Below are 25,599 nucleotides of genomic sequence, written 5' to 3' on the forward strand. Positions count from 1 at the left end.
CTATGCTTCCATATGTGTATTACCCCTTCGTGGGCATTTGTATTTGCCCTTGTGGCTGATGATCTTTGTGCTTAATTTATGAATACAATTATTGTTTTTCTCTTCACACAAAAAAAAAATATTGTTGATGCATGCATGATTAAAAGAATTTAATAAATAAAAGTTTTGACATGCTGATAAATGCTAGCTACATTTCCTAGTTCTGTGTTACCTAATTTAATCTGTCAAGTCTGCTTAAGCAAATATGGGAAAAAAAAATTTGATTTTTAATATAAGAATTTAAAAAGAAGGATGATTCGTCTTTATTAAATTAGTTTAGATGGTGTTTTTACATGAACACAACTCAAACCGCCTTAGATAATTGGAATTTGGGTCGAATTGTGTCAAGTTAATCCTCTCGAAATTGGAAATTATGTAAAACATCGGTGCCACAGGTCGGTGGATGGAACAGCAAGATGGCAGGATCGGCTGGCGGAGCCAGGTGGAAGAGAGTGCAATGCCAGTAGTAGAGTCCTCCATGTTGCTTACCCAAACCAATCATCGTCTTCTTAACCCGATCCTATAAAAAGCACCAAGAAGGAAAAAAAGTTACTAAGCAGTTCAAACTCTTTGTAATTCTGCTAACAGATAATAAATCAACTTTAAATGTAGGAACACAAAGCACGTCATGTAGGTGCCTGAAGATAAAGATAAATTTCCAATGTAGGCAATAGGGGCGTGTACCCCACTGGGCATAAGGACCGGTTGTAAGGTATGATTTTTGACACCATTAGTAAGCAAATCGGATGAAGAAGTGATGTGGTCAGTAGCGCCGCTGTCAATGATCCATCGAGGGAGGCGCAATGGAGCTGTAAACAAACCTTGAACACTACCAGCGACATTGGCTTGTGGAGTAGAAGTACATGGTTCAGCACCATTGTCATGCACAACGGAATGAACCTGCTGGAGCTGTGTATCAGAGAGATTGGGCAAGGCAGACCGTAGATCGTGAAGGGATGGACCGTCAGAAACGAGGTTCACCGAAGAGGAAGAGCCCCCATTACGTTTGGAGCGATTGCCACCACGATTTTGGCTGCCATCACGGGTGTGGGATTTGTGGAGACGATGGCCTGGTGGATAGACGTTTAATTTATAGCGTCTCGAGTGTGATGGTATTGATCGCAATAGGAGCAATGAAGTGGCGAACGATTGGATGTCCTTGGTTTCTAATCATGATGGACAGCCATAGCAGCTGCCTCGGGAATGCCACGCCTAACACTCCAAGAGCATTGTTTTTCTTCTTGAGAGATAGAGGCATAAGCTTGTCGAACTGTGGGCAACGGATTCATCAACAATATCTTGCCACGGATCGCACTGTAGGACTCGTGGAGCCACATAAGAAACTGCATCAGTTTATTTCGCTCATTCTGAGCCCCACATGTCCAAGAAGTGGAGTCACTATAAGAAGCCAACTCATCCCATAAACTTTTCAGTTTAGTATAATATGCTGCCACGGACAATTGGTCCTGAGTAAGAGAAGCAATATCCCGCTGGATCTGGAAAATACGAGGAGCATTGCTTTGAGAAAAACGCTCACCGATATCCTCCCAAATTTCGTGAGCGGTGGTGGAATAAATTGCACTGTAGTTCAAGAGAATTAATGAGCCATGAAAGAATCATGTCTCCATGATGCATAATCGTCTGGTTGGGTTTTGGCGGAAGGAGCTTTGACAGTGCCATCAACAAAACCCAACTTGTTTTTGGCACTCAAGGAAACGGTCATGGAGCGATGCCAAGTCGTGTAATTATCCCCATGAAGGGGCTTCGAAACCAACATCATTTCTGGGTGATTGAAATGATGGATGAAGAAAGGATTGGAAGCATCTAGCTTGCTTCCATCGGAAGAAGTCTGCTCATTGACCATGATGGAAGTCGACAGCAAAGAAAAAAAAGCTACTTGATTGTGTGCAGCGGAGAAGGAAAAAAAAGGGCTGGGGTTTCCCCTGCCCTGATACCATATAAAATAGGCTAAAAGATATAATTTGCCAGAATGAATTTCATTGAAATAAAGTGTAACTTTATACAAGAGATTACCTATAATTGTGCTAAGCTATTCTAGGAATCAAAATTACAATAAAAAAAGAAATATTTTACAACGGATAATTACATATTTGTTTCCTAATTTATCCTGTAGACATTAGGATATTTTTTACCTTCTTAACGTACTGACAACTTTCTTTGATCTTTTAACTAGTGATCAATCAAATAAATTAGGAGCTGTAAATCCTTGGGAATTCCTTGGTTAGATGTGGTACTTTGTATCGATGTGAAAGAAATCAAGATTGGTAATGTAATGAATATTAAATCTTCAAGTTTTATGAGATAAGCGACTTTTAAGTTTAAGCATGGTGTGTAACACCCCGACTCCGTTATTTTCCTATTTTAATTTAATTAAGGGAAAACATTAAATTACTCTTGGGTTAAGGGTAATTTTGGTCACTTTCATATCCGGGAAGATTTTGGGACCGTGAGTGGTGTGGTTGCGTAGGTGGTACTGAGACGAAACCGTAAGACAGGCGGTAGGCTTGAATCGGAGATTTAACGGCTTTGGCGATCAGAACTTGTTCGGTGGCAGAACCGTAATTATTTCGAAGTAAGTTTGGGGTAAAATCTGATTTTTCACATTTACCCCTCACTTTCTCTCTCTTCCTCCCGCGTCTTCTTCTTCTCCTTGCGATTTTTCCCCTCCCGAGTTACTGTTCATCGGAACAGAAACCACCACACAGCCGCCACCTCCGACCACCCCGTCCGACGAGACCGGTCCTGCGTTCGAACCGCAGCCTCTCCCTCTCTCTTCCCGCCAGCACAGCCCCGAAACCTTCGGGACTCGCCGGAAATTGCGAAACGTGGCGGGAATTGACTGGAACTTCCAGCCGCTCGATCTCTCTCCTCCAGCCACCATTTCCGACGGGTAAGGTGAGGTTTCTCATCCATTTTATGTGTTCTAGCTGGCTGTGGGATAGGTTTTGATAGATTTGCAGGTTAATTCTCGAATTGGAAACTTAGGTTTTGGCCGGATTTCAATTTGAAATTCCGGCCACTTGCCGTCCGAATTGGACGTTGCCGTAGTTGAAAAAGTTGCTCCATTCTTCGAGTAGTATCTAGGATTGGAAGGGTGAGCGTTGGTGTGGAGATTTTCCGTCGCCGAAACTTCTCTACACACCCGCGCCGCGCGCGTGTGGCGGCGCGTGGGCAAGGAAGGTGGGTGAAGTTGTTTTTCGTCCTGTTGAGATCCTTAGGTTGTCACGAGTGCGTAGGATTTCGCGGATCTCAATTTGGATATCGTTTGACTATCGAACGGATTTCGCATATTGTGCGTTATCCGGGTTCGATAAGTTCTGACCGTTGGATCGTTTCCAAATTGAAGTATGTTGATCTAGGTACTCTTAGAAACCTGTAGGAATTCGCGGATCGTGAATTGGAGCCCCGGATGTTCCGATTCAATAATGTGAAGTTTAGGGAAATCGCGATCACCGTGCGATTGGGAAGCGAATTCCAATCTGTAACCGGACCTTAGGATGTTCCTTTGGACGTGAGCGCACCGGGAACTTGGGGATTTAAGTATTTCCTTTCGTGAATTTCCGTTTTGGAAGTACGTGATGTTAATCAAGGATTTGTATCTTGGAATAGGTACTTCGGTTGATCACTCGCAGCAGGCGGGACCCTCACGGGGCCGGGCAGCTTGGGATTACTTGTGAGTGGACTTTGTTTTAAGCATATGCATGGTTTTTAATTATGAAAGTTTTGTGCATATACTTTAAATGATGGTGACTTTGATTTAATAAGCCTTTGGTTGATGATTTGAATATGTTTATATATCTTGGCTATATATTTTGAGTATAGACATATATATTTGAGTACGATGATTATGTTGATATGGATTTTGGGATGGCTATCTATATTGTCTATGTATAGAGTATGAGAGGTTGTTGTGGTGAGATTGTGGAAAGATAGGAGTTTGATGGATGGTTGTGAGATGTATGAGTATGGTAGGTGAGTACCATTCCCTAGTTACTAGGCTTCCCACACACGTCGTTGGCAGTGCCGGTGGGGTGGGAAGGCCATGAGATTACGGGTCTCACACATGGCGTTGGCAGTGCCGGTGTGTGAGACACTTTCCATACGTGTCGTTGGCAGTGCCGGCGATGGGGAGAGTATGTATATTGCTTGAGTATCATCACACACGTCGCTGGCAGTGCCGGTGGGGTGATGATACTGTCTGCGCGCGTAGGACTTGATATGAGATTTGTGAGCTACACGTGTCGTTGGCAGTGCCGGCGTGTGAGCTATGGAGTTCCGTCCCCCGGTTGGACTACTCATCCCTGGACGCGGGTTAGTGTTCGGAAATCCTGCGTACCAGCTAACAATCCCCCAGTTGGATTGTCTCCCCGGTACATTAGTTTGGAGAGGAGTATATTTTATATTAGAGTCCTAGCTATATATATATATATATATTTTTATATATGGGTATTTACGGGTTGTTGAGAGTTGCATATATTTTGGGAAATGAGTTGTGGGCTTGAGATGTGGAGATGTTTTGGACTTTGGGATTTTGTGTTTGAGTTTTTGGTTTCTGAATTGTGAAACTGCATGCTAGAGCATTATTTTTACATGGTGGGGTTACTATGTTGATTTAAAGTGAAACTTTATTTCTGTCCACTCACATCTTTCTGTTTTGCGCCCCCCAGCATGTAGTTGCTCCTGAAGGCATTCGAGCAAGTCACGAGCTCCAAGCTTGTCGTCAGTTGATAGGGTCTATATAAATTCTTTCTACTCCCCTGTTTGTTGTAAACAAATTCTATAGACGCTCTGTTACTGCCCATGTTAGGCTTTTACTTGAGGCCGGAGGCCATTTTGTGTTGGATTGTAGTATGTTAAAAGCATGCTGGCAGTTGGGTTGTTTATTGATGTAATTATTGCAGGTTGTTTATTGTTGGGTTTGAGCACTTTACAGGGGAGACTCTGCCAAAATTTTGGTAGGATGTCTTGGACTTTTAGTAAGTGGGCCCGCATCAGTGATGTCGGCACTAAGATGGGTCCGCCCGGGAAATTCGGGCGGGTCCTGTCATGGTGTGGGTAATAATATTGCATATTTGGACCTCAATTTATTGTTAAATCATAGGAAACAAAAAAAAAATGTAAAATTAATACTTCACAGTCGTCTTTCCATTAAAATCATAACGGTGAAAAACTGTCTTAGTTTGACATTCAAAAGATGTCAGTCAATTTAACGACAATTTTTAAAGTATCACAACGACGGTAGATTCCCGTCGCCTATTTCTTTTTTTGTAGTCGTGGGAGCATAAATTGGTTGAAAGCAAGAACGGCCATTGCCATAATAGCCCACGGAGGAGGCAACCAGTTGTTACTCCGCTTGTAAGCCTCCTGAAAATACAAAAGCAAACAGCATCATACATACGTTTGCAAGATTAGATTGAGCTTCTAAGCATAAAGATAGGCAGTTTGTTGAAAATATTAGGATGTAAGGTTTTCTTTGTAGGAAAACAAGGATACATAAACTTTTCGTTACCGAGTCAAGAGTTAGCTCATTTTTCAATATTAAGTGTTTCCATACGTTTCTTTTTTCACTGCTAAACCAAATCCAGTCTACATGAATAAGAACTCCATCCCAAAATGTCATACACAAGGCACACTTCATATTTCAAAGTTTCTACTACTACTTGCCCATTACATTTGCAAGAATATGCATCACTATTTAGATCTCCAGAATTCAAATCCATACAAAAGTTTTAGGAACTGCAAAATTCATTTATTATGTATGCAGCAGTGCTTAAATGACAATGAAAACAATTAAACTACTGAAGTTAAGCAAACGTAAGTTAAGAGAAATTATAAATTATATACTTGTGCTGAAATAGCTTGAGTGATACTATACTGAGTCTCTGTTTTGAACTGTCTCCACAAGGACTTGCACTGCACGGGAGTAATTAAGGTATCCTCTGAAGAAACCTAGTTCAGAGTTAACCTTTAATAAGGAACCGGTTTGATGATAGAAAAAGTAGACAGATAAACCAAAACCCATTAATGGTACCTCTTCCCAAGTGTTTGAGGCAAGAGGGTATGCAGAAGCTTCTATTCTCCTATCTTGTGAAGATGAACCAGTAACAGTTCCATCCATCAGAGAAGAAAAGAGAATTTTTTCAATATTATCTGGCTTCTCCTCCAAGCGGATGGCAGCCATGACCGACAAAAGCTTCATAGACTACAAGAAAGATATAATAAAAGACACTAAAATATCACTTTAACACAAAAAGACATATAACTACTCTTCCATAAAAGTTCAAAATCATTACCGCAGAGTGAGCATCTTTGGTAATACTTCTAATGTCTTCTTTCTCAGTCCAAACCCGAGGCATTGAATCACTGTCATAATTAAAGACTCTGGAAAACCTGAGAAATGTTAACAGAAATGATAAGCAACCAAAATCACAATGAAAAAAGAAGAAGAAATATATGGACAACAAGTCCTCTACCGATCTTTCATGAGGATCATAATTTTTGCAGCCTCTTCTCTTGCTTTTTTCACAACCACATTCCGTGAGTAATCCCTTAAATGTTGCAACATTTTGGCAATTGTTTCTTTGTCCAACTCAAAATCAGCAACTACAGTTGATGAAAACTCAGATACTACAACTTCAGTTTCACGATTAAGAAGTTTTCTTATTGAAGCCCAAGTGTCTTTTTCACCAGATTCAAGTAAGGCCTCTACTGGTCCAATTAAAGATGCAGACAGTTGTTTCTGCAAAATTAAAGGGTATTTTCATTAAGAACTTTAAGTAACAACAAATTATCAACATAACTTTAAAAGTATTCTAAGTCATATAATAACCAAGAGTTTAATAGATTATCATAACGTTACCTCATGAAAAATACTTCTCTCCTTACTAGGTAGGAGCTTCTACATTCCTACCAATAGTAGTGTGACATATGTGCAGAAGTTTTTCTTTTTGTTATTTTTGATGAATTATTTTTGCACTTATATCAAACTATGATTCGCAAGAAGGAGGAGTACTCCTTACTAATAAGGAGGCAAGTAGTATCCTTACCTCATAGTTGACATTCAATTCTAACAACTTTGCACTATAAACGGATGATGCATGTGCATCTATATCACGTTGTAGTTTTTCGCGAACAACTCTTGAAGCATCCCAATTAGCTTGTTGTATAGCAGCATCTGAAAGGAACAACATGTTAAGTACTACTAATAACGAAGGTTGTTTGGTGGACAAACATGTTAATTACCTGCACATCCTTTGTCAAACTCAAGCATGGAAGACTGAGTACAGGTACGAAGAGATGAAGTAAATCCTTCTCTTTTGTTTAACAATTCTTCCAGCCTCACTTTAAAATCTTCAAGCACTTTAGAATGTACATGTCCCAACATGGTTGTGTACGCAGGGTAAACAAACTGGAAAATTAAGAGCAAAGCGAGATTAGAACTATGATAATTGGCATCAGTGGCTGCAATGAATCCTCAAAACCAACCACACCGAATCCATCCCCCCCTTTAATCATTTTGGGTTTTGAAGACAATATGAACTGTAAAGATCAAGCAAACGTTAAGGCGTAGACTGATGCGTTTCATCGAGAGCCTTGCAAAGCGTAAGCCTCAACATATATATTTTAAATTATAGATACATAGTACTATAGCATTTTTGGTCTTTTTTTCCTGGTTCTTTTTTATTTTCTAGGCTGTTTCATTTCTTGGGTTTGGGCACTTTTTAAAAAAATACAAGCCCATTTTTTCCATGTTTAAAAGAAAACAATCATTGCTAGTGCCGTCCTACCATGGTGGTAGAGTAGGTGTTTGGCCCAGACCTAAAGTCTAAGGTTCGGGAGACCCCCCACGACATCCTCATTTCCAAGAATTGTCTAAGCAACTGAAAACCTAACCAAAATCTCTGTTAAATTAGAAAGACAAATAGAATAGCCATACATCCAATGCTTTTGACTCCAACAGTTGTCGTTTTGAGTTCTTTACACCTTCGTCAAAGTAAATGGCCTCCATGTCATACCTATGATGCACAGGCAAGATCATACAAATAATGTCAGACAGAACTAGAAACAATACAAGCCCAACACTAACAATAAAAATTTCAATACATATATATATATATATATAGAGAGAGAGAGAGAGAGAGAGAGAGAGAGAGAGATTCACCTTTGGAATTTTAAACTCACATATTTAAACCAGAGTGAAACTTACTCTGAAAGATTGGTGCTTAAAATGGAGCTGAGCCTTTTACCAAAACCTTGTACGGGACCAGTTTGGACAGCTTCTTTCAATGCCAACCAACCCTAAATCATGTTTATTATATCCCAAGAATAATGACCAATAAAACCTTCTCGATCATATTAGAAGTACAAGCATCTCAGAAAAGGAGATTATGAGTACATACCCCATCATAGATCAACTGATTGAATTTCCGGTTGGCGATCTCTTCACATCGAACAGTAGCAACCATAACCTAATTAAATTATAAACAATATTATGTATATGATCAATGCATATGAGAAGTGAACACCACAAATCATTTTCTAATGGGAAGAAAATAAACTAACAAAACCTTGTGAGCGGGAAGATCCAGGTCCTTGTTCTCTTTGATTACTTTCCAAATCTGTTGTGCACTAAAGGAAAATCCTGAGGCAGGAACAACACCCCGTCTATCACCAGCAAGCCCTCCTGGAGAAATAGAATGGAAAAAGCGCTGCCTAAGTTGAGCAACCTGCATGATACAGGACATAAAGCAAACAATTATGTTTCCCCTGATACGAAAGACATTAAGCAACTCTTCATATATATAAATATACATATTCAACCCTTGAGTGGATGCTACAACACGCCCCATGTATCGAAACCCCAAAAAGAGAAAATGTAATGGCCAATACGATTTTGGACATAACGAATTGCTTCTGATAGTAGAGAGATTACCTCCTCCTTAAACTTCTCCTCCTCCTCTTCATAACTGGACAAAGTAACTACTTCTAACTTCACGTCAAAGAATTTTGTAATCAGTGACAATTAGCTTTGACTAATGATCAAGACATTAAAAAGAACACAAGCTGTCAGAGATCTCACACTAAAGAAATCACTGAAGGGGTTACTGTTATGGGCTTCGGGCTTCGGAACTCCATCCCATAGCTGTAGAATTTACAATATCTGAGAGATATGGAAAAAAACAACTAAGGTTTAAAAACAACATTGCTCTGAAGACTAAATTACCTTCTGTATATCTTCCCTCAAAACAGGCTCCAGATTTTCAAACGGGGTCTAAACAAACAGCCACAAACAAGAAAAAGTTAATATGGAACAAGAATATTATTTCACGAGGACAACATAATTGGACATATCTCATTAAAAAGCTCAAAAAGTATGCCCCAGACCTTTGTGTGTATAAGAAACAGTAACGTCATTTTACGGGGGACGAATGAGTGCATCACAACCTATATACATTCGAAACCAGAATTTCAGTAACCGACATTAAATGCTGAATAAACAGTAGAGATATAGACATAGCTCTAGAGTACCTGAAAAACCATTTCCAGTGAAGGGTTCATTGCAGCTTGCTCGAGACCTTTATCTGATTCTTGACACCTATATATATAATCCAATCACCAATTAATATATTAATTTAATATCAAATTACTGATTTGATATAACACTTACTGGAACAAGTTCAATGTACATAACACATTGGATTAACAACTACATATGCGGTCAGCAACTATACAAAGTAAGGTAGATAAACCAAGAAACAAGCTTACATATTTATCAGCACAATGTCTGAAACTGTCAGGGCAAACATGGCGCTTTGCTTCTCGAATGCAGTATCATCCTGGAAAAGAATAAAATTGCAGAGGAAGCATAAAGAGCGATTAAATCTGAACAAACAAAAAACAAATCAAATGGGGTTTTAACAAAGAGAGACAATATAAGCTCATACAACTGATATCCCATAGACACAAACTCATCTATCTATATAACTACGTTGAAAACCCAAATTCAAATTTAAATCGATATAAGAGGTCGTAGTATTTCTATGTTTTTACATCGTTGCCACTAAACTTCATATTTTATTTATAATTTATTTCAAGCATTTCATTTGTCATAATTGTAATTAATATACTCTATTAATAGCATATCAATCACCCCATTTCTTTTAGTTGTCATTCCCTCTCCCCTAAAATTGGTCAATAATGTACCTATGAAAATATAATATAAATATATACATATAAAATATAGGTATATTATTTACAAAGTAGTTACTTTGGTATATTTTCATAATTAAAAATAGTACACAATAATTTATATAAAATATAACATTATTTGAAGAGGAAAGATAGGTACATTATTAGAGGAAAAAATTGGTAAGTTATTTGAGAGAGAAAATAAGTTCATTTAAAAAAAGCGTTTGATAAAACAAATAATAGGTACTTTATTCAGGCTATATTATTTATAGTAGAAAATAGGTACATTATTTAGATAAATAATAGGTACTTTATCTAGGTATATTATTCAAATGGTAGCTACATTGGATGACATATAATACCTAAATCCTAATTGTAAGTACATTAAAATTAATGTAGGTATATTGGAATAGATAATTAAACTTTTCATACTAGGTAAATTATATTTTCATAAAACAAATAGGTACATTATTTTTCAACATAATTAGTATGTACTTCATAAACAATTATAAAGTGGATTATTAGTCATGCAGAAAATAACATAAACATTTTATTAAACAAACCAATTACCCAAATTTGAATTTATTGTTAATTTTTTTAAAATGTTCCAAAATTAATTCCTACATCTATTACAACCATTTGGAGATATTTATTCAACATCTGTCATTATATACAATCCAGAGATTCTACATTAATATACAAAATGAATGGCTTAGGGGGGTATTTTTGGAAGAGTACAATAAATCAAATTTTATGATTAAATCTGATCCTAGTCATGGGTTTTTACTTATACAAATTGGGTATTATTTATAGGAACAAAAAGTGAAAGGTATGGCAAATTGAATTTAAAGGGTGGTATTTAACAAAAAGCTGATTACCTCGCCTCTCTCCTTGCCATCAGTACCCTCCAAATCCAAATCCATGGCAATCGTGCAAGGCTCAATGCCAACACACTTGGCTATCCAAATACCCTTCGTTGTTTGGTTCCTGAAGTATATAGATACACACATATATAGTATCTATTCTGAAAACAACAACAAAAAACAAATTGAGTATATGATCAACTGAAAAGCTCAGAAACTAACCTTCCACTGTTTGCGTCCATCTCCCTAAACTTAGTGTGGAACAGATGGTTCATTAAAGTGCTTCTCCCTGTGTTTTCATAGGCAATTAATTACCCTAATGTTGCTCAAGCTAAACCAATTAAATTAATTAAAGTAAATAAATAAAATAATAAAATAATAAAAACAAAGCTTCCTTTACCGCTGCTCTGACCCATAATGGCAACAACAGCATAGGAGAGTCCGCACTCAGCAAGCTTCACTTCCTTGACGAACTTGTCGAGCCCATCAGCATTAAACTCACCATCTCCATAGATGAGTTGCGTGGCACAGCAATCTTCCTCCATCAATGCAATACTCTCTCAAATTCTCCAACTCTGAGAGCCCAACTCTACCCTTCAAGGTTCTAACTTTCAAGCGCGGATCGACTTATATAAAGTTGAAGAGCTGGACGACCCAAATTCTATGCTTCCTTTGAACTCAAGCCTTATTCTTCTGAGCAAAGCTTATTCTATGCTTCCTTTGAACTCAAGCCCTAAACCCTAGTAAGCAAAGCTTCTTGCTTTTTGACAAAAAAGAAAAAAGAAAAGAAAAGTGAAGCTTCTTGCTTGAAGAGCACGGATGTTCATGCATTAGTAATGTAGTAGGAATTACTTTTGTGAAAAGGTCCGCACGGAAAGGGGTCCAGAAAGCACAGTAACGTTCATGTATGCATATGATTAAAAGAAAATAAGAAAAGGCTTTTTCAAATTTCATTCCTAGTATTCCTTTTATTTGTTTACAGCCCACATGAAGTCTTGTTGGGCAAGCCTATTAGGTAGAGATGGGCTCGGTGTCCGATCTAAAGGGTATTGGGCTCAGCCTTGGAGTTTCAAGCTCCATTTCAGGTCAAGCTCAGGTCCAATCTTATCATTTGCTCAATCTAAATATACCCACTCGTGCTGCATTCTTAAGAATAAACTTACATACCCACTAGTTCTGGTAGAAAAAAGCAATGAATTGCATAGCAGTAGTCTCAAGTTCGAGCTTATGTCATTTTGATAGTATGTGTGAGAGAGAATCTCACATTCCCCTTTATACTATCGCTTGTATTTAAATAAGTAATAAATGAAATTTAGTCTATAAACTCATTCTATCTACTCTCATCACATCACATGATAGTTAAGAAAGGCTAGGTTGGGCACTAAGGATACACTATATATGAAAATCACATAATGAACCCATGTCATTGCCACTACAGATACTCCACATGCAACCTATTTGGGCATGTGATGAAAGCTATTAAATTTCCATCACCCATCAGGGATTAATGCCCATACCTTTAGGCCATGGCCTCTGAATTAATGTACAATAAATACTATATATAGTTTTCTTTAGTGCAACTGTGCAAGTCATGGAAACTGTTTTTTTCTTCTTTCTTTGGGGATGTCTGGTTCTGATATATGGTATATGTATATGGACATCTCACTCACAACCATTGCCACCATCTTTTTCATCACAGTCCAAATTAAATTGATGGCAGATAGGGGACCCGATTAAAATCATAGCCAATATAGAGAGATCACATTCACACATAAATGCAAGAGCCAAGTAGCCAAACTATCGAAATGACCATATTGCCCATAAGTTTTTGTACCCTAATAAGTGCAGGCTAGAGTCCAAAAACTAAGAACGAAAGGGACTAGTCGGGGGTTTCATGACCCCATGGACCCGTCCTTTGGTCAAAACCCTAGTCAAAGCAACTCTGTCATGTATACCACATATGTACCCCCACCCCATGTCCTAGCTTGGGATGATTATTAATTTGCTGAAGTGTCTCATAATAAATTTAAATGGAACTTAGTTCCTCAAAAGACGAAATTGACACCTTAATTTCACATAAAGAACAAAACTGTCCTCTTCTAAAGCTCCAAATTTTGGGGTTGTGTGGTAAACTAGCTTAAGCTAATAGGTTTCATGCGACATAATGGGCAAAATATTATTTTAACATTCTTGCATGGTAGCATGGGATTAAGGGAACTAACTAAATCTAAATGATTAGGATTCTTAGTCATTTGTAGGCTTTTGATGTAGATTTATCCTGCTAGATCTTCCCCCAACAAAAGAATAAAAAAGGGTCTTTTTGCGCATCACCATGCACAACAATGCTCAACCCATCATTGCAAGAAATTAGTTCTTAATTTCGACCCAAAAAAAGAGGTTCAAGTAAGTCAATTTTCAAGATATTAGTTTTTAATATGCAATTAAACATAATGCGCTAGCTTAAGTTCGACAGCAAGTGTAATTAAGTTACATATTACCAATTCATTTGGCAACTTTGTCAAGGTTGATTTTATGTTCATTTAAGTGATGTTCTCAGGTTCGAATTTCAATGACATTTTAGTTGTGTATATAAAATTTCTCTTCCTTCTTATTTAGATTATCGTTTGTACTCAAAAGATGCAATGCGTAACAAGATGTTTAGAAGTCCTTTATTTCTTTAATATATACTTGGAGAATTGTATTATATATCTTCTCTTCTAGCTGCGGTTAGGGTTAAAAAGAAAAGAATCTAAATTCTGCAATTTGAACGGGCGTGATATGTCCGATCAAAAAAAAAAGAACGGGTGTGATATGATGATGAGAGGCTACACCACGTGTAGGGGTAAGTGGTAGTCATGCATTGACTCTCTCTCTAATGCCAGCAGGCACTGCATCTTTTTCTCTGAAAATCTCTCTCTGAAATTTTTTGGGGTTTGTTGATGTCAGTTTGAATGGATTTACTTGGCCTTTTCTTATAATGGTACTCTCTTTCAGTCTCTCTCTCTCTCTCTCTCTCTCTCTCCCTCACTGTGGGGAGCAGTGGTTTGAATAAGTAGATTCAGATTTGAAACTTTAATCTTTGAAGATTTTATATGGTGCAAAATCAATCCTTAACCTCAAAAAGGTTGAAATTTTTAAGACAATAATAAATAGAGAAATAAAAAAAGCATATGCTGCATATACACATATGTGGTGAAAGCAGGTAGCTCATCTTTACTTCCCATATTTTGACCCAAAAAAATCTTTACTTCCCATATTTCTTCTCACCCTTTTAGATGCGAAAGCCATTAAGCCAACCCCTCTACTGCACCCACAAAACCACATACACATCAAGTCAACATCAAGACCCCTTAACAGAGATGTTTAAGAGACATAGATCCTTTTTAAGGTATACTCATTAATGACCCTTTTGCCTAAATTAGCAATCTTATAGAGATTTGACTGGTTTGAACACCACAGCAACCTCCATCAAATCAAGCTCTCCATAAAAGACCTATTAGACCCTTTTTTTCCCTCCTGTTCTTTAAAGACTCTCTCTCTCTCTCTCTGTATATAATATTGTATGTGCTTTAGTATTCTTTAGGGGGTGATGCTGCATGCATTTTAGTGATGGCTGATCAAGGAGGTAATGGTACTAGTAGTGTTATTATGAGGGATTATAGGAAAGGGAACTGGACAGTGGGGGAGACAATGATTCTGATTGAGGCAAAGAAGATGGACGATGAGAGAAGAATGAAGAGAAGCGGGGATGCTGCAGGTAGTGAAACAAGATCAAGCAAACCAGCTGAGCTCAGATGGAAATGGGTAGAAGACTACTGTTGGAAGAAAGGGTGTTTGAGAAGCCAAAACCAGTGCAATGACAAATGGGACAATCTCATGAGGGATTACAAGAAGGTGAGGGAATATGAGAGGAGGGAAGGGAAGGAAGAAGCAGCATCTTATTGGAAGCTTGAGAAGAGTGAGAGGAAAGATAGGAACTTACCTACCAACATGGTGCCTCAGATATATGAGGCTTTGGTTGATGTGGTGGAGAAGAGAGAAGCGGGCCATCATCAGATCAGAGTGGTAGGTGGAGCTTCTGTTTCTGGTTCCAATGTTCCCAATCCCACCATTGGATATGTTGTGGAGAGGCCTATTATAAGCACTAGTGTTCATCAGGCTTCACTGCCTCCTCCAGTTTTGCAACATCACATCTCAGTTCCACCAATTGCAGCATTGCCTCTTCTACCCCCAGCTCCATTGGCAGTTCAACCACCACCTACTCTTCCATACTCACAACCTATGCCCACAGTAGGTACTCTCTCTCTCTCTCTCTCTCTCTCTCTCTTTCTCTCTAATTTGGTAGGTGTGAATTATGTGTATCTTTGAAGCCAATTTGCCCACTGATACATTTTTTTTAAATAAAAATTATTCTTCCAATCAAAAGATAATGGAATGTAATGCACCAAATGACAAGTGCACTAGCTAGCACATTAATAATCTTTTCCATCATATTGATTATCCCATGGAGAATTAAAAAAAGTTGATTGGTACTAGTAATTATTGTGTGCATGGTAATAATTAATGGTCTGATAAATTAGTATATATTGATTGGTTGATTTGGTGCCACATATTTACCTTTTGGAGACGTGTGAAAGCTCAGATTCTGAGACAAGCCATGAACATTCAGACTCACCAGCCAAAAGGAGGAGAAGGGCAAGTGGAGGTGGAGGAGGAGGTGGAGATCAAGGAACCAGTGGAACTGTGAGTGCAAGCACCTCAAGTGAAGTGGGCACTGCCATCTCCAGAGGTGCTTCCATGATTGCAGAAGCACTTCAGGGTTGTGAGGAGAGAGAAGAGAGAAGGCACAGAGATCTTTTGAGTTTGCATGAGAGAAGGCTACAGATTGAGGAAACTAAAACTGAGATCAACAGGCAAGGCATTAATGGTCTCATCGATGCCATAAACAAGCTAGCAGATTCTATCCATTCCTTGGCTTCCAACAAGAACCAATCACCTCCAAAGTAATCTCATCATCATCTTTATCATCATCTTAATTAATAGTACAAATAATTTCCATTTATTTATAAGATAAGATAGAGAGAAATATGGCATTTCATTGATCCCATTTGGTTGGTTGTAAATAATTTATAAACCCCATTAATTTGTTCTATTTTCCTTCTGATCATTAGAGAATCCCACATTTAAATTGTGTAATTTAGTTCAAGTTATTGGATTCACTTGCTAATATTTCTAATTATATGTTGGGTTATATATATATATATATATATATATATTTTAATTAATATGTTAATTAAGAAGCAAATTAGTTTGATATCACCATGGACTTTCCAATAAAATCTGCAAACCATGGTGTTTACAATATCGTCATCAAAGTAAAGTAGTTGGATATATATAATCTTCATCTCCAGCTGCACATCATGCCACATAACTTTGGTACATTTCAATTTCCTTCCACACAGTAAAAGTAGCTTGTCATATCATTATCTTTGATCCCCTATAGTCATTCAAAAGTTTCTCTCAGTCTTGCATAGAAGAGAAATTGGATCCCCTGCACAGTCTCATTATATGAAAATCAACTTAATAGAGATTAAGCACAATATGGTATTTCTATATATCATAATTGGATAGTGTATTTCACGCAGTGTAAAATCAAGTGGGGATTGAGCTGAGTTCTTCATGTATCATTTATGAGGCACAGATGAGAGAGAGAGAGAGAGAGAGAGAGAGAGAGAGAGAGAGAGTACTGAGAAGCAGTACTGCAAAAACACAGAGACAAGTGCTTCCCAAAAGACTGGTCAAAGGGCGACCAGTCAATGATCTCTCTGAGGGGAGAGAGAGATAGAGAGGGGATGCCTTTGGACTTTGCTGGACAATGACCAAAATGCCATCTTTTGTTGGTATTATTGGTTTCTTTGTATTCTTTCTCTTCTCTTTGTTGCTCCTCCTGTTAGTGAGTGAGTGAGTGAGTGAGTGAGTGAGTGAGAAGAAGAAAGGCTGTTGCAAAAACAAAAGTAGGTATCTGTGCGTGAGTGTGAGAGGAGAGAGGGTCATTATTGGCTAATTTGGTAGCCTCGCTGTGTGCTTCTGACAAAAGTTCAACTTTTTCCCTTGGAGGGCATCACAGGGAGCCTCGATATATAATCGCTTTTTTCAGCCTTTTTACCCTTTTCATATAAAAACAACACACACATTATATTAACCCCCTTTCTTTTTCTTTTTCTTTTTCTTTTTATTTTATTTTATTTTCCTTGTGCTTAATTCAATCATCTCATTTCCACTTTTTCTTTGATGAATAATCCTCTGCACTTTCAACAGAGTCCTTATTCCAAAACAACACTGGTTTTTCAAAGTCAATACTTTTCTTTTAATATATGTTATTTAGAGTTTAATTTGTTCACATATGATATAAAGAAGAGTGTACGTTTAAACGACTTTACAATTTGCTTTTCAATCAACCTCTGTCAATAACCACTTGAATTATTACTCAATTTCATTCAGGACACACCTAAAATTTCAAAGTAAGATGGGTTAAATTTACCTAAAAATGAACTGTTCAATTTTGAGATGGGCTAACTTTAAAACATATATACTAATTATAAGAAGAAGAAAAATTTCACCGGGACTATAGCCCATGTTAGCCATAACATTGGTCCGTTGTTTCATTGTAAGTCGGTGTATTTTTTAGGTTATCAAACACCAATCTTAGACTGTGGTCTAATTTAATTGTAAATAGCAAGTTTGAGCTGGCACCCCAAACCAAGCCTTACAAATAAATAAATATTTTGCAAAGAGGCTTGTAGCTCAAGTAGTTACTCATGCACCCGAGATCGTAGGTTCGATTTCTCCTCCCTAATAATATCAACTAGCTCTTAATGGTATTTCTCTTCTCAATAGTGTAAAAGGTATCAAAATCAAAACCTTCATCCCCAATGATTAAAAAATAAGATAAAAAATAATATAAATTGGTTAGGCATTAAAAGGACTTGTAGCTTAAGTGATACTTCTGCGTTCGAGGTCTAGCACCCCTTTCTCAATATTGCTTCTAGTGTATATTGGGCCTAATATTATTGTTGAAGCCCGTCCAATGACCCCATAGGCTTCTTTTTTTTTTTTTTTTTGGTTGTAGTGAAGCGAAAACGCGTCCAAGTGGGAGCTGAGTAGACAGGCTGGGCTGGGCTGGGTGGACCTAAAAGCAAGAAGAATATTTTGTCCGTTATGCTCGCCACGTGGAAAACATTGCAATAAACAAAGTAAAAAAAATCTACGTAAGTCACCGTAAAAAACATGGAGCTTCAGTAAAAGTTCGGGTCTTTGTAGACTTGGCTTCGGCTTTTAGGATCCTTCCTCTATTGCCTTCTTCTGCTTCTGCTTGCATCAACAAACAAACCCCTCTCTCTTTCAACCCAAAAAACCCCTCTTTCTTCTTCGTCAACGTCTGCGTTCTCCCTCAATTCTGCTCGATTCTTCAAATATTTGTCTCTGCAATCCGTCACTCTCATGGCCACCACTGGGAACAAGAACATCAATGCCAAATTGGTCTGTTTTTTTTCTTCTGTACAAAAAGCCCCTTTTTTTTTAGCTTTCTTTCTGTTTAATTTTATACAACTCTATGATTCTGATTTGTCTTGATATGGTCCTGTCTCTGTAATTTCAATTAGGTTTTAGTTAATTTTGTAGTTCTGATCGGTCTGTGTATGATTGAATGAGAATTATGATGTGGGTTTGGTTTGTTTCTCACGGAAATTGTTTCGATAATCCATTACTGTCATATTTTTGTGATAATTTGAGATGGGTATGATTGGATTTTCGGCTGTGAATTTTGGATTGCCAACCTTCCTTATCGCTTTTGTTGGTCTACATGATTGTGCATAATATTCAGATGCTTGCCTCTATTTTTTTTGTGGGTTTTCTTTCATTAATTACAATGATGTAGGCTAAGAATAGTTCTTTACTTGTACTTTTAAACCCTGGAAATGGAAATCAGATGCTATTATCTTTAACATGTAAATTTTGCTCTTGTTTTTATATTTGTATTTGTGCTTGTTAGCATTCTGGCTGCAACAAAAGTTTGTTATGTTTCGTAGCTGTTTAGACTGAAGTATTACTCTTCTGTGCTCTTGTTTATCTTGGTCCGGTTCTGATATTCAAACCCGAGGGTCTCTGAGAATGATAAACATACTGTGACTGCGCAAGTTGCATGGCTATCTTGGTCTGTGATGTGTACCAGAAAACAGAATGTTTGGTTTAAAGGTTGTCATTTATTTTAAAGTTGTTTCTTGAATATACGAAATTACTAATTTCTTTCTACGTAGGCATATGTAGTTTAGCATTATGTGACGAAATCTTTTATTTATCTGTTTATTGTTTTTCTTTGGTTATTGCCTTTAGTGATCATCAGAGTGATGTTTGATATTCTGCTTCAGGTGCTTCTTGGGGATGTTGGAGCTGGGAAGTCTAGTCTGGTGTTGCGCTTTGTGAAAGGACAATTTATTGAATTCCAGGTTGGTTCTGTTGTAAATTTTAGGGATTTCTACAACTTTGAAATGAAGCTTTGTCTTTTTTATCCAGACCTTTACTTTTGTTGTATGATATTGTAGGAATCAACCATAGGTGCTGCCTTCTTCTCACAAACATTGGCTGTAAATGACGCAACTGTAAAATTTGAGATTTGGGATACAGCAGGTCAAGAGAGGTACCATAGTTTGGCTCCAATGTATTATAGAGGAGCTGCTGCTGCAATAATTGTGTATGATTTAACAAATCAAGTGAGTATATTAAGACAAGATCTCTTCTCCATTGTTTTAAATTTTAGATTTTCCTGAAATTTATTTTGTTGTTGATGGTGAAGTTGAGGATGAGGCATTGGACTTTTTGAAGCAAGTGGTTTGATCATTGAGGTCTGGGGCTAAAGCTGCTGCTTTCCCCACTTGCCCCATTTTCATTGAAATTTGGATTTATAGAATGCATCATATATTTTTAATACCCATAATTAGTATATTGAAAAAATCGGATAGATTATTGGAGTGTATAGGTTATAGCAGAAAACTGAGTCAAGTAGTAAGATAATGAATTTCACTAGGAAGTGCAGTAAAGTTATAAAGTTCTTTCTAATGATCTAGGGCCTTCTCTGTTCAGTTCTTCGACATTGTCAGTAGTTGGCCTTTTGTCTTGTCTTGCATTACTTCACTAAAATTAAAGGATATTTAGCCTTTCTGATTTCAGATTTGATTCTGTCTGAATCGTTTTTGTGTTTCATTTTTTTTGCTAGATGGGTTTAGTCAAATCCATCTTAAAACAGAAATTTAAAATTTATTTCTTCTCTTGTAGGCCTCATTTGAGCGAGCAAAAAAATGGGTACTGGAACTCAAATCACAAGGTATCTTGCACTTTCTTGTCACCTATAGATATCCTTCTATTTATGTTTTATACTTGTCAATTTCTTGGCTATTTTGGACAATCATCATCAGGTGGTGATTGCTGGCTGTAACTGTGATTATATATATATATATATATATATATGTATTCATTGATGGGGCATAGTAACTTGTGTATATTAATTGTGGTACCGGTTTCTTTGTTTCTGCCAATATTATGTTAATTATATATAAATTTATTTTTTACCTTATCAAGGCAATCCAAACATGGTTATGGCACTAGCTGGGAATAAAGCAGATTTGGTAGAGGCAAGGACTGTAGCAGCAGAGGTAAGTTATTATTTTTCCGCTTTGTTTTGGTTTCTTATTGGTTAAATTTCTATATCACTCATCATTTTCCTGTCAACAATCCTTTGTTCTTGTGATATGGATGATTGCAAGCTATCATTTTCTTCTTTTCTTTGTTTCCGATGTTCAGTTTTGAAAGTTTGAAGCAAAGTAACCAATTTCCTTACTCTGCGGATTGTAATCCAGATCATGTATCCCAATTTGTGATACAGGGATCTGGTTTGGGAAATTAGTGTTTTCAACATATGACAATGTATGGGGAAGAAGATATAAGTAAAGTAAAATTAAAGTTTTTAGTTGTTTCCTTGAAAAATTAAGGAGAGATTTTGACATACTTCAGTTAGAATCAAATAGCTCCAGACATGGAGATATATATCCCAGCCAACAACTGACACATAACTTGTATTCTTATCCATAGAAAGACATAATGGATTGTAGTGGAAACAGACCAACTTAGTTTTCAAATCTAGGAAGCCATTAAACAAACTCATCTTCAGGCTCCCTGTGGATTAAGGAAAAGTGATTCAACAATTATTGGAGTTCTAATATGTCAACATCTGGAAATTGAAAAGACAAAGTCACCTTTCAGGAGGGTTAGAAAAAAGAAAGAAAAAGAAACCTATTCTCTATCAAATCCATAAGAAATTTTAAGAGCTTTTCGGATTTCTTTTCCTTCAATGCTTGTCTTGTGATCAATAAGAGGTTGCTTTAGAAAATAGACAAACCAAAGGAACTGGATAATAAAGTGTGATGGGTTAGTGGAACTAATTTGACTAGAATCTGTTTGTTATATGTTTATCCATTTTGAGTGTTGCTCATATAATTGGTGCTGTTGTTGCAGGATGCACAGGCATATGCTCAAGAGAATGGCCTTTTCTTCTTGGAAACCTCTGCAAAAACTGCAGACAATGTGAATGACATCTTCTATGAGATAGGTACTTAAATGAGTTTCAAATCATTAGTCGGTATCTGAATCATAAAGTTCCATAAGTTCTATATGTTTGTGTTAGGATTATGTCTTTAATTTCCTGCTTACTTCACAAGATTGCTGTTGGGCGTTGGGTAATTTATTCAGAAGTTCTCTTCAAAATACTTTTACTGGGCATCTTAGGGTCTTTCTAAAAGCCAATAGCATCTATCCATTTCCCAACCATTAAAAAGAGCATCTACGCATTCCAGCAAAGAAATTGAACTGTTAAAATGTGGATTTAGGCAAGAGTCTTTCTGCATGTGGTATTTGTTTTATCGAGATCCAGTGATCTAATCATTATGGTTTCCTTCTGTTTTGGGTACAGCAAAGAGATTACCTCGAGTGCAGCCTGTGCAGAACCCTGCAGGAATGGTTCTTATGGACAGACCTTCTGAAAGGGTAGCAAGCTCATCCTGTTGCTCATAGAGGTTCTATGGTGCCTTCAGCCACTGCGTGCTTGGTTATTTCCATAATAGTTGCATAACTCACAGTGGAAATGATGTATCGTTTTACGGAGTTTCCCATGTATGTGTACATTTATTCAGATTTGTATATGCATGTTTGTTTAGATACTTTCACAAAGTGTGAGAAGCGTATGAGGAATTTTTTTTCATGTAATGAAATGGTTTGGCATGCTAACTCTGATTTGCAAATACCCAGGTTTGGTAATGAGTAATAAGAATTCTTATTCTTTAATGAGAAACCAACATAGTTCAGGCAATTTTTAGCAAGCACATACACAATTATGCAGTAAAAACCAGTTGAAATTCTATTGCAGTTTATTGAAGTAATACTTCCATATTGCCAGAAGCATTTGCGGATAAAGAGGTATCTCGTGGTTTAGAGTAGTTTAGACTATCAGAAGCTCCTTAAACTTTTTCACAAAATTGAAGAGTTATAAGATGGTCAATACTTGTAAGAATATTTACATAATTTTACATAAGTAAATGCCACTTCTTGATGGTCCTCCCATAGCTAGTTGCAACCATTTAAAGACCCGAAAATCGCTAAAGACACTGAAATAGTTATTCAAAGTATTGACTCATTTTGTAGGGAACTTAGTTTTTCTTTTTTCTTTTTCGATACAAATGATATTTTACTTCAATTTAATCTAAACTACGCAGAGGGAGATTCGAACTTGGGTGCAGAGTGATTAGCACACCGCTCTCCCCAACTTGGCTAAGTCATATCTACATGTTTTCCACTAGTTCTTGAGCCTTCTCTATTATCTATGTCAGTATTTAATGCTCATAGTTCTAAACTTATCATTGATAACGTGCGCATAGTAAGCTTATCATGATATTGACTACACTATCATGATATAAACTTATAACATTTGAATATATACAATGGAAAAGCAATGTTATTATAGTTGCCAGAGATTCCTTGAACACTTTTTGGCATATATTTATGTCTCTACTTGTTTATTTATATCTAATTATTTTGCATGTGCATGGCCACATATAGGCTTCATTTCAGCCATTAATTATAGAGAATATTACTGATTACTGCTCTCCACTTCAATTTGTTCCCTCCTTACCAAGCAATTGGAATAAAACCAGCTCATTTTCTTGACCATCTAAGGCATGGAGATCAATTTAACAAAGATTTAGCCAAGTACAAAACAACCAATTACTAAATTCATCAAAGAAAAGGAACTAATAAAGAAAACATCAAGCAAAAATATCCAAACTGCCAAGCCTCATTATTTTGTCTGCTGAAAATCACAACTGGCATAACAGCAAGAACCACCCACAACTACCCCACAGCTTGGGATCACTTATTTTTTGTGCAGTCCTTGAGAGGCCGCAGCTGAAGCGCAGTCCATTGGTTGAAACCCAATTCTCTCTTTCTCAAGGTCATAAACAACCTCTACATTTTGTTGCTGAAAGCTCCCAAACACCCCAGCTGGCCCATAATCTTCATCATCCATGGCTTGGAACAACAAGCATTTCACCACAGTGGAGTTGGCTGGAGCTCCCATGGCATAAAAGTAATTGCCTTGGGGCAAAACAAGACTCACATTTTTCAAGAAATGGAAAGTGATTGAAGGAAATAGGTCATCAGGTTTTGTGAGAGTACTGATTGTGTATGGGACCACATAACAAAGATCAAAAGAAGTCTTTGTCTCCATTTCCTTGGCTCTAGGATATGAAATCACTGAGTGGAGAAGTGAGAGAAGGTTAGAGTAAAGTGGTTCAGGCAAATGAGTATAAGTGGTTCCTGAGTCAATCAACATTCCCCCATTGCCTTGAGCATCAAACTCTCTCAAGCTTAAGGGCATTTGGGTAATTGCACTGGCATTATCTATTGTGATAGCCTCCAGACCTATGTAGTAGTTGTTAGGGTACATGGGACTCTTCAACATTGGAGTGAATTGCAAGTTTTCCTTAGAAGAAATAGCAACATCTCCTACAACTAATGGACTTGAAATATTAGGGTTGTTTGCATACTTGAAAGGCAAGAAACAATGAGAGAAGCCCTTTTTAAGGAACCCTAATTGGGATGGGACGGAAAGTGATCCCCTACCAAACCCTGCAATCCCAATAGGCTCTCTATAAGTAGACCCAATGCACCCAAAACAAAACTTGGGAATTTCCCTTGTGACAACATTATTGGGTGTGCTACTAATTCCATGAACCCTAAGTGTGTCTCTACTAAGTGTCCCTGTGACAACCCCACCTCCCCCATAAGTGTAAGCAAATGAAGGGCATGGTCTAGGACATGTGGCCTTAAGAAGGGTAGTGAGTGAGCATCCGGCTATGGTGCACGGATCGATAGAATTTTCTGAGCTATGGATGTCAAGGCAAAAGGAGCTACCACAGAGGTCTCTAAGTGATGAAGAGGAAGCAGAAGGAGAGAATGTGGGCATTAGTCTGTTGTTCCTATAGTCATCACAATCCATGCAAACAAAAGAAAGATTCCCGCAAGGAACCCAAGTAAGATCACTCCCAGTATCCATGTAAACCTGAATGACTTGTGGGGGTGTCCCTAAGTTAAGAGATATCAAGTACCCATCTCTAACTCCCCTCAAGGGCTCCATCATATCTGACACTTGTGACGGCATCTTTTTCGAATTAGCAGAGGCTTTTGGAATGGGAAGGGAAGTATAAGAATGTGTTAGACCAAGTACCAGGGAAGTAGAACTTGGCTTGTGCTTGGCTAGGGTTTGGTTGAAGTTCAAGAATATTGCAATGGCTAGGAGGAAAAGGAGAGTGCAGGTTTTAGTGAAGGCTGCCATTGGGATCAATAGAATAGAGTCTATAGAGATAACTTAAGTGAGCTCAAAACTTAGCTTATATAGTAACGAGCTCAGCTCCTCTAACCAAAAGAACAAACCATGCTCATAACAAAAAGCTCTGCAAGATAGTGGCACCCATGATCATGGCCCTGCGAATCGGGTGAGCTTCAACTTAAAATCCGCGGAATTTATGGGGTTTCAACATATAATACAATCAAGAACAATATAATTAATCTGGACCACGTCATATATACATGGAAGTTTGGAGCCTTCCTCAAAATACAGGCATACTGACGAGGACTGATCAACTGTTTGCTTGCCATTTCGATTCTCACATGGCAGTTGCTACTATTTCAGGAAGATTTGGATTTGTATATACAATAACGCTAGGCTGTAGGCTGTACTTTCACTTGATTAGAATCAAAACATCAATTAGCATGCCACTAATTACTAATTAGTGTACTTGACTGCATTTGTTTAACTGATGATTAAGAAAGTACTAGATGGAGTGTTAATAAATTAAGCACGATATTGGGAAGTGACACCACCTCT

General features: G+C 37.5%; 4 protein-coding genes and 1 pseudogene across 6 annotated transcripts; 2 read left to right on the forward strand and 3 right to left on the reverse strand.

Moving 5' to 3' along the window:
• Window positions 1-388: 388 nt before the first annotated feature.
• On the reverse strand, window positions 389-1,903 carry LOC103325406 (uncharacterized; annotated as a pseudogene).
• A 3,260-nt stretch (window positions 1,904-5,163) lies between these two features.
• On the reverse strand, window positions 5,164-11,721 carry LOC103325345 (protein ROOT HAIR DEFECTIVE 3 homolog 2-like). The gene is made up of 20 exons (XM_008227507.3): window positions 11,512-11,721; window positions 11,334-11,400; window positions 11,127-11,235; window positions 9,826-9,896; window positions 9,589-9,655; window positions 9,445-9,504; window positions 9,284-9,331; window positions 9,140-9,202; window positions 8,993-9,049; window positions 8,628-8,786; window positions 8,460-8,528; window positions 8,267-8,358; window positions 7,997-8,075; window positions 7,303-7,468; window positions 7,107-7,234; window positions 6,534-6,799; window positions 6,354-6,450; window positions 6,092-6,262; window positions 5,905-6,009; window positions 5,164-5,424 (listed from the first exon to the last, which is right to left on the reverse strand). The coding sequence occupies exons 1-20, from the start codon at window positions 11,654-11,656 to the stop codon at window positions 5,314-5,316; spliced, it is 2,130 nt and encodes a 709-aa protein (XP_008225729.2). The 5' UTR covers window positions 11,657-11,721; the 3' UTR covers window positions 5,164-5,313.
• A 2,526-nt stretch (window positions 11,722-14,247) lies between these two features.
• On the forward strand, window positions 14,248-16,307 carry LOC103325346 (uncharacterized). 2 transcript variants are annotated; one of them, XM_089049473.1, is made up of 2 exons: window positions 14,248-15,401; window positions 15,738-16,307. In XM_089049473.1, the coding sequence occupies exons 1-2, from the start codon at window positions 14,721-14,723 to the stop codon at window positions 16,116-16,118; spliced, it is 1,062 nt and encodes a 353-aa protein (XP_088905599.1). In that variant the 5' UTR covers window positions 14,248-14,720; the 3' UTR covers window positions 16,119-16,307. The 2 variants fall into 2 exon arrangements, with proteins under 2 accessions (XP_088905599.1, XP_008225730.1); XM_008227508.2 differs by having other exon boundaries at window positions 14,260-15,405; window positions 15,754-16,307.
• A 2,101-nt stretch (window positions 16,308-18,408) lies between these two features.
• Window positions 18,409-22,445, forward strand: LOC103325347 (ras-related protein RABF2b). 2 transcript variants are annotated; one of them, XM_008227509.3, is made up of 7 exons: window positions 18,409-18,650; window positions 19,538-19,615; window positions 19,712-19,879; window positions 20,442-20,490; window positions 20,745-20,818; window positions 21,678-21,771; window positions 22,132-22,445. In XM_008227509.3, exons 1-7 carry the CDS (start codon window positions 18,612-18,614, stop codon window positions 22,230-22,232), a joined length of 603 nt encoding a protein of 200 aa, XP_008225731.1. In that variant the 5' UTR covers window positions 18,409-18,611; the 3' UTR covers window positions 22,233-22,445. The 2 variants fall into 2 exon arrangements, with proteins under 2 accessions (XP_008225731.1, XP_008225732.1); XM_008227510.3 differs by lacking the exon at window positions 18,409-18,650 and adding an exon at window positions 19,217-19,364.
• Window positions 22,446-23,372: 927 nt separating this feature from the next.
• On the reverse strand, window positions 23,373-25,548 carry LOC103325350 (Eukaryotic aspartyl protease family protein). The gene has a single exon (XM_008227513.2). The coding sequence runs from the start codon at window positions 25,045-25,047 to the stop codon at window positions 23,587-23,589; it is 1,461 nt and encodes a 486-aa protein (XP_008225735.2). The 5' UTR covers window positions 25,048-25,548; the 3' UTR covers window positions 23,373-23,586.
• Between the last annotated feature and the right edge of the window lie 51 nt (window positions 25,549-25,599).

The sequence above is a fragment of the Prunus mume genome, linkage group LG3, assembly GCF_029339155.1.
Source record: "Prunus mume cultivar Tortuosa linkage group LG3, ASM2933915v1, whole genome shotgun sequence".
Classification (NCBI taxonomy): domain Eukaryota; kingdom Viridiplantae; phylum Streptophyta; class Magnoliopsida; order Rosales; family Rosaceae; genus Prunus; species Prunus mume.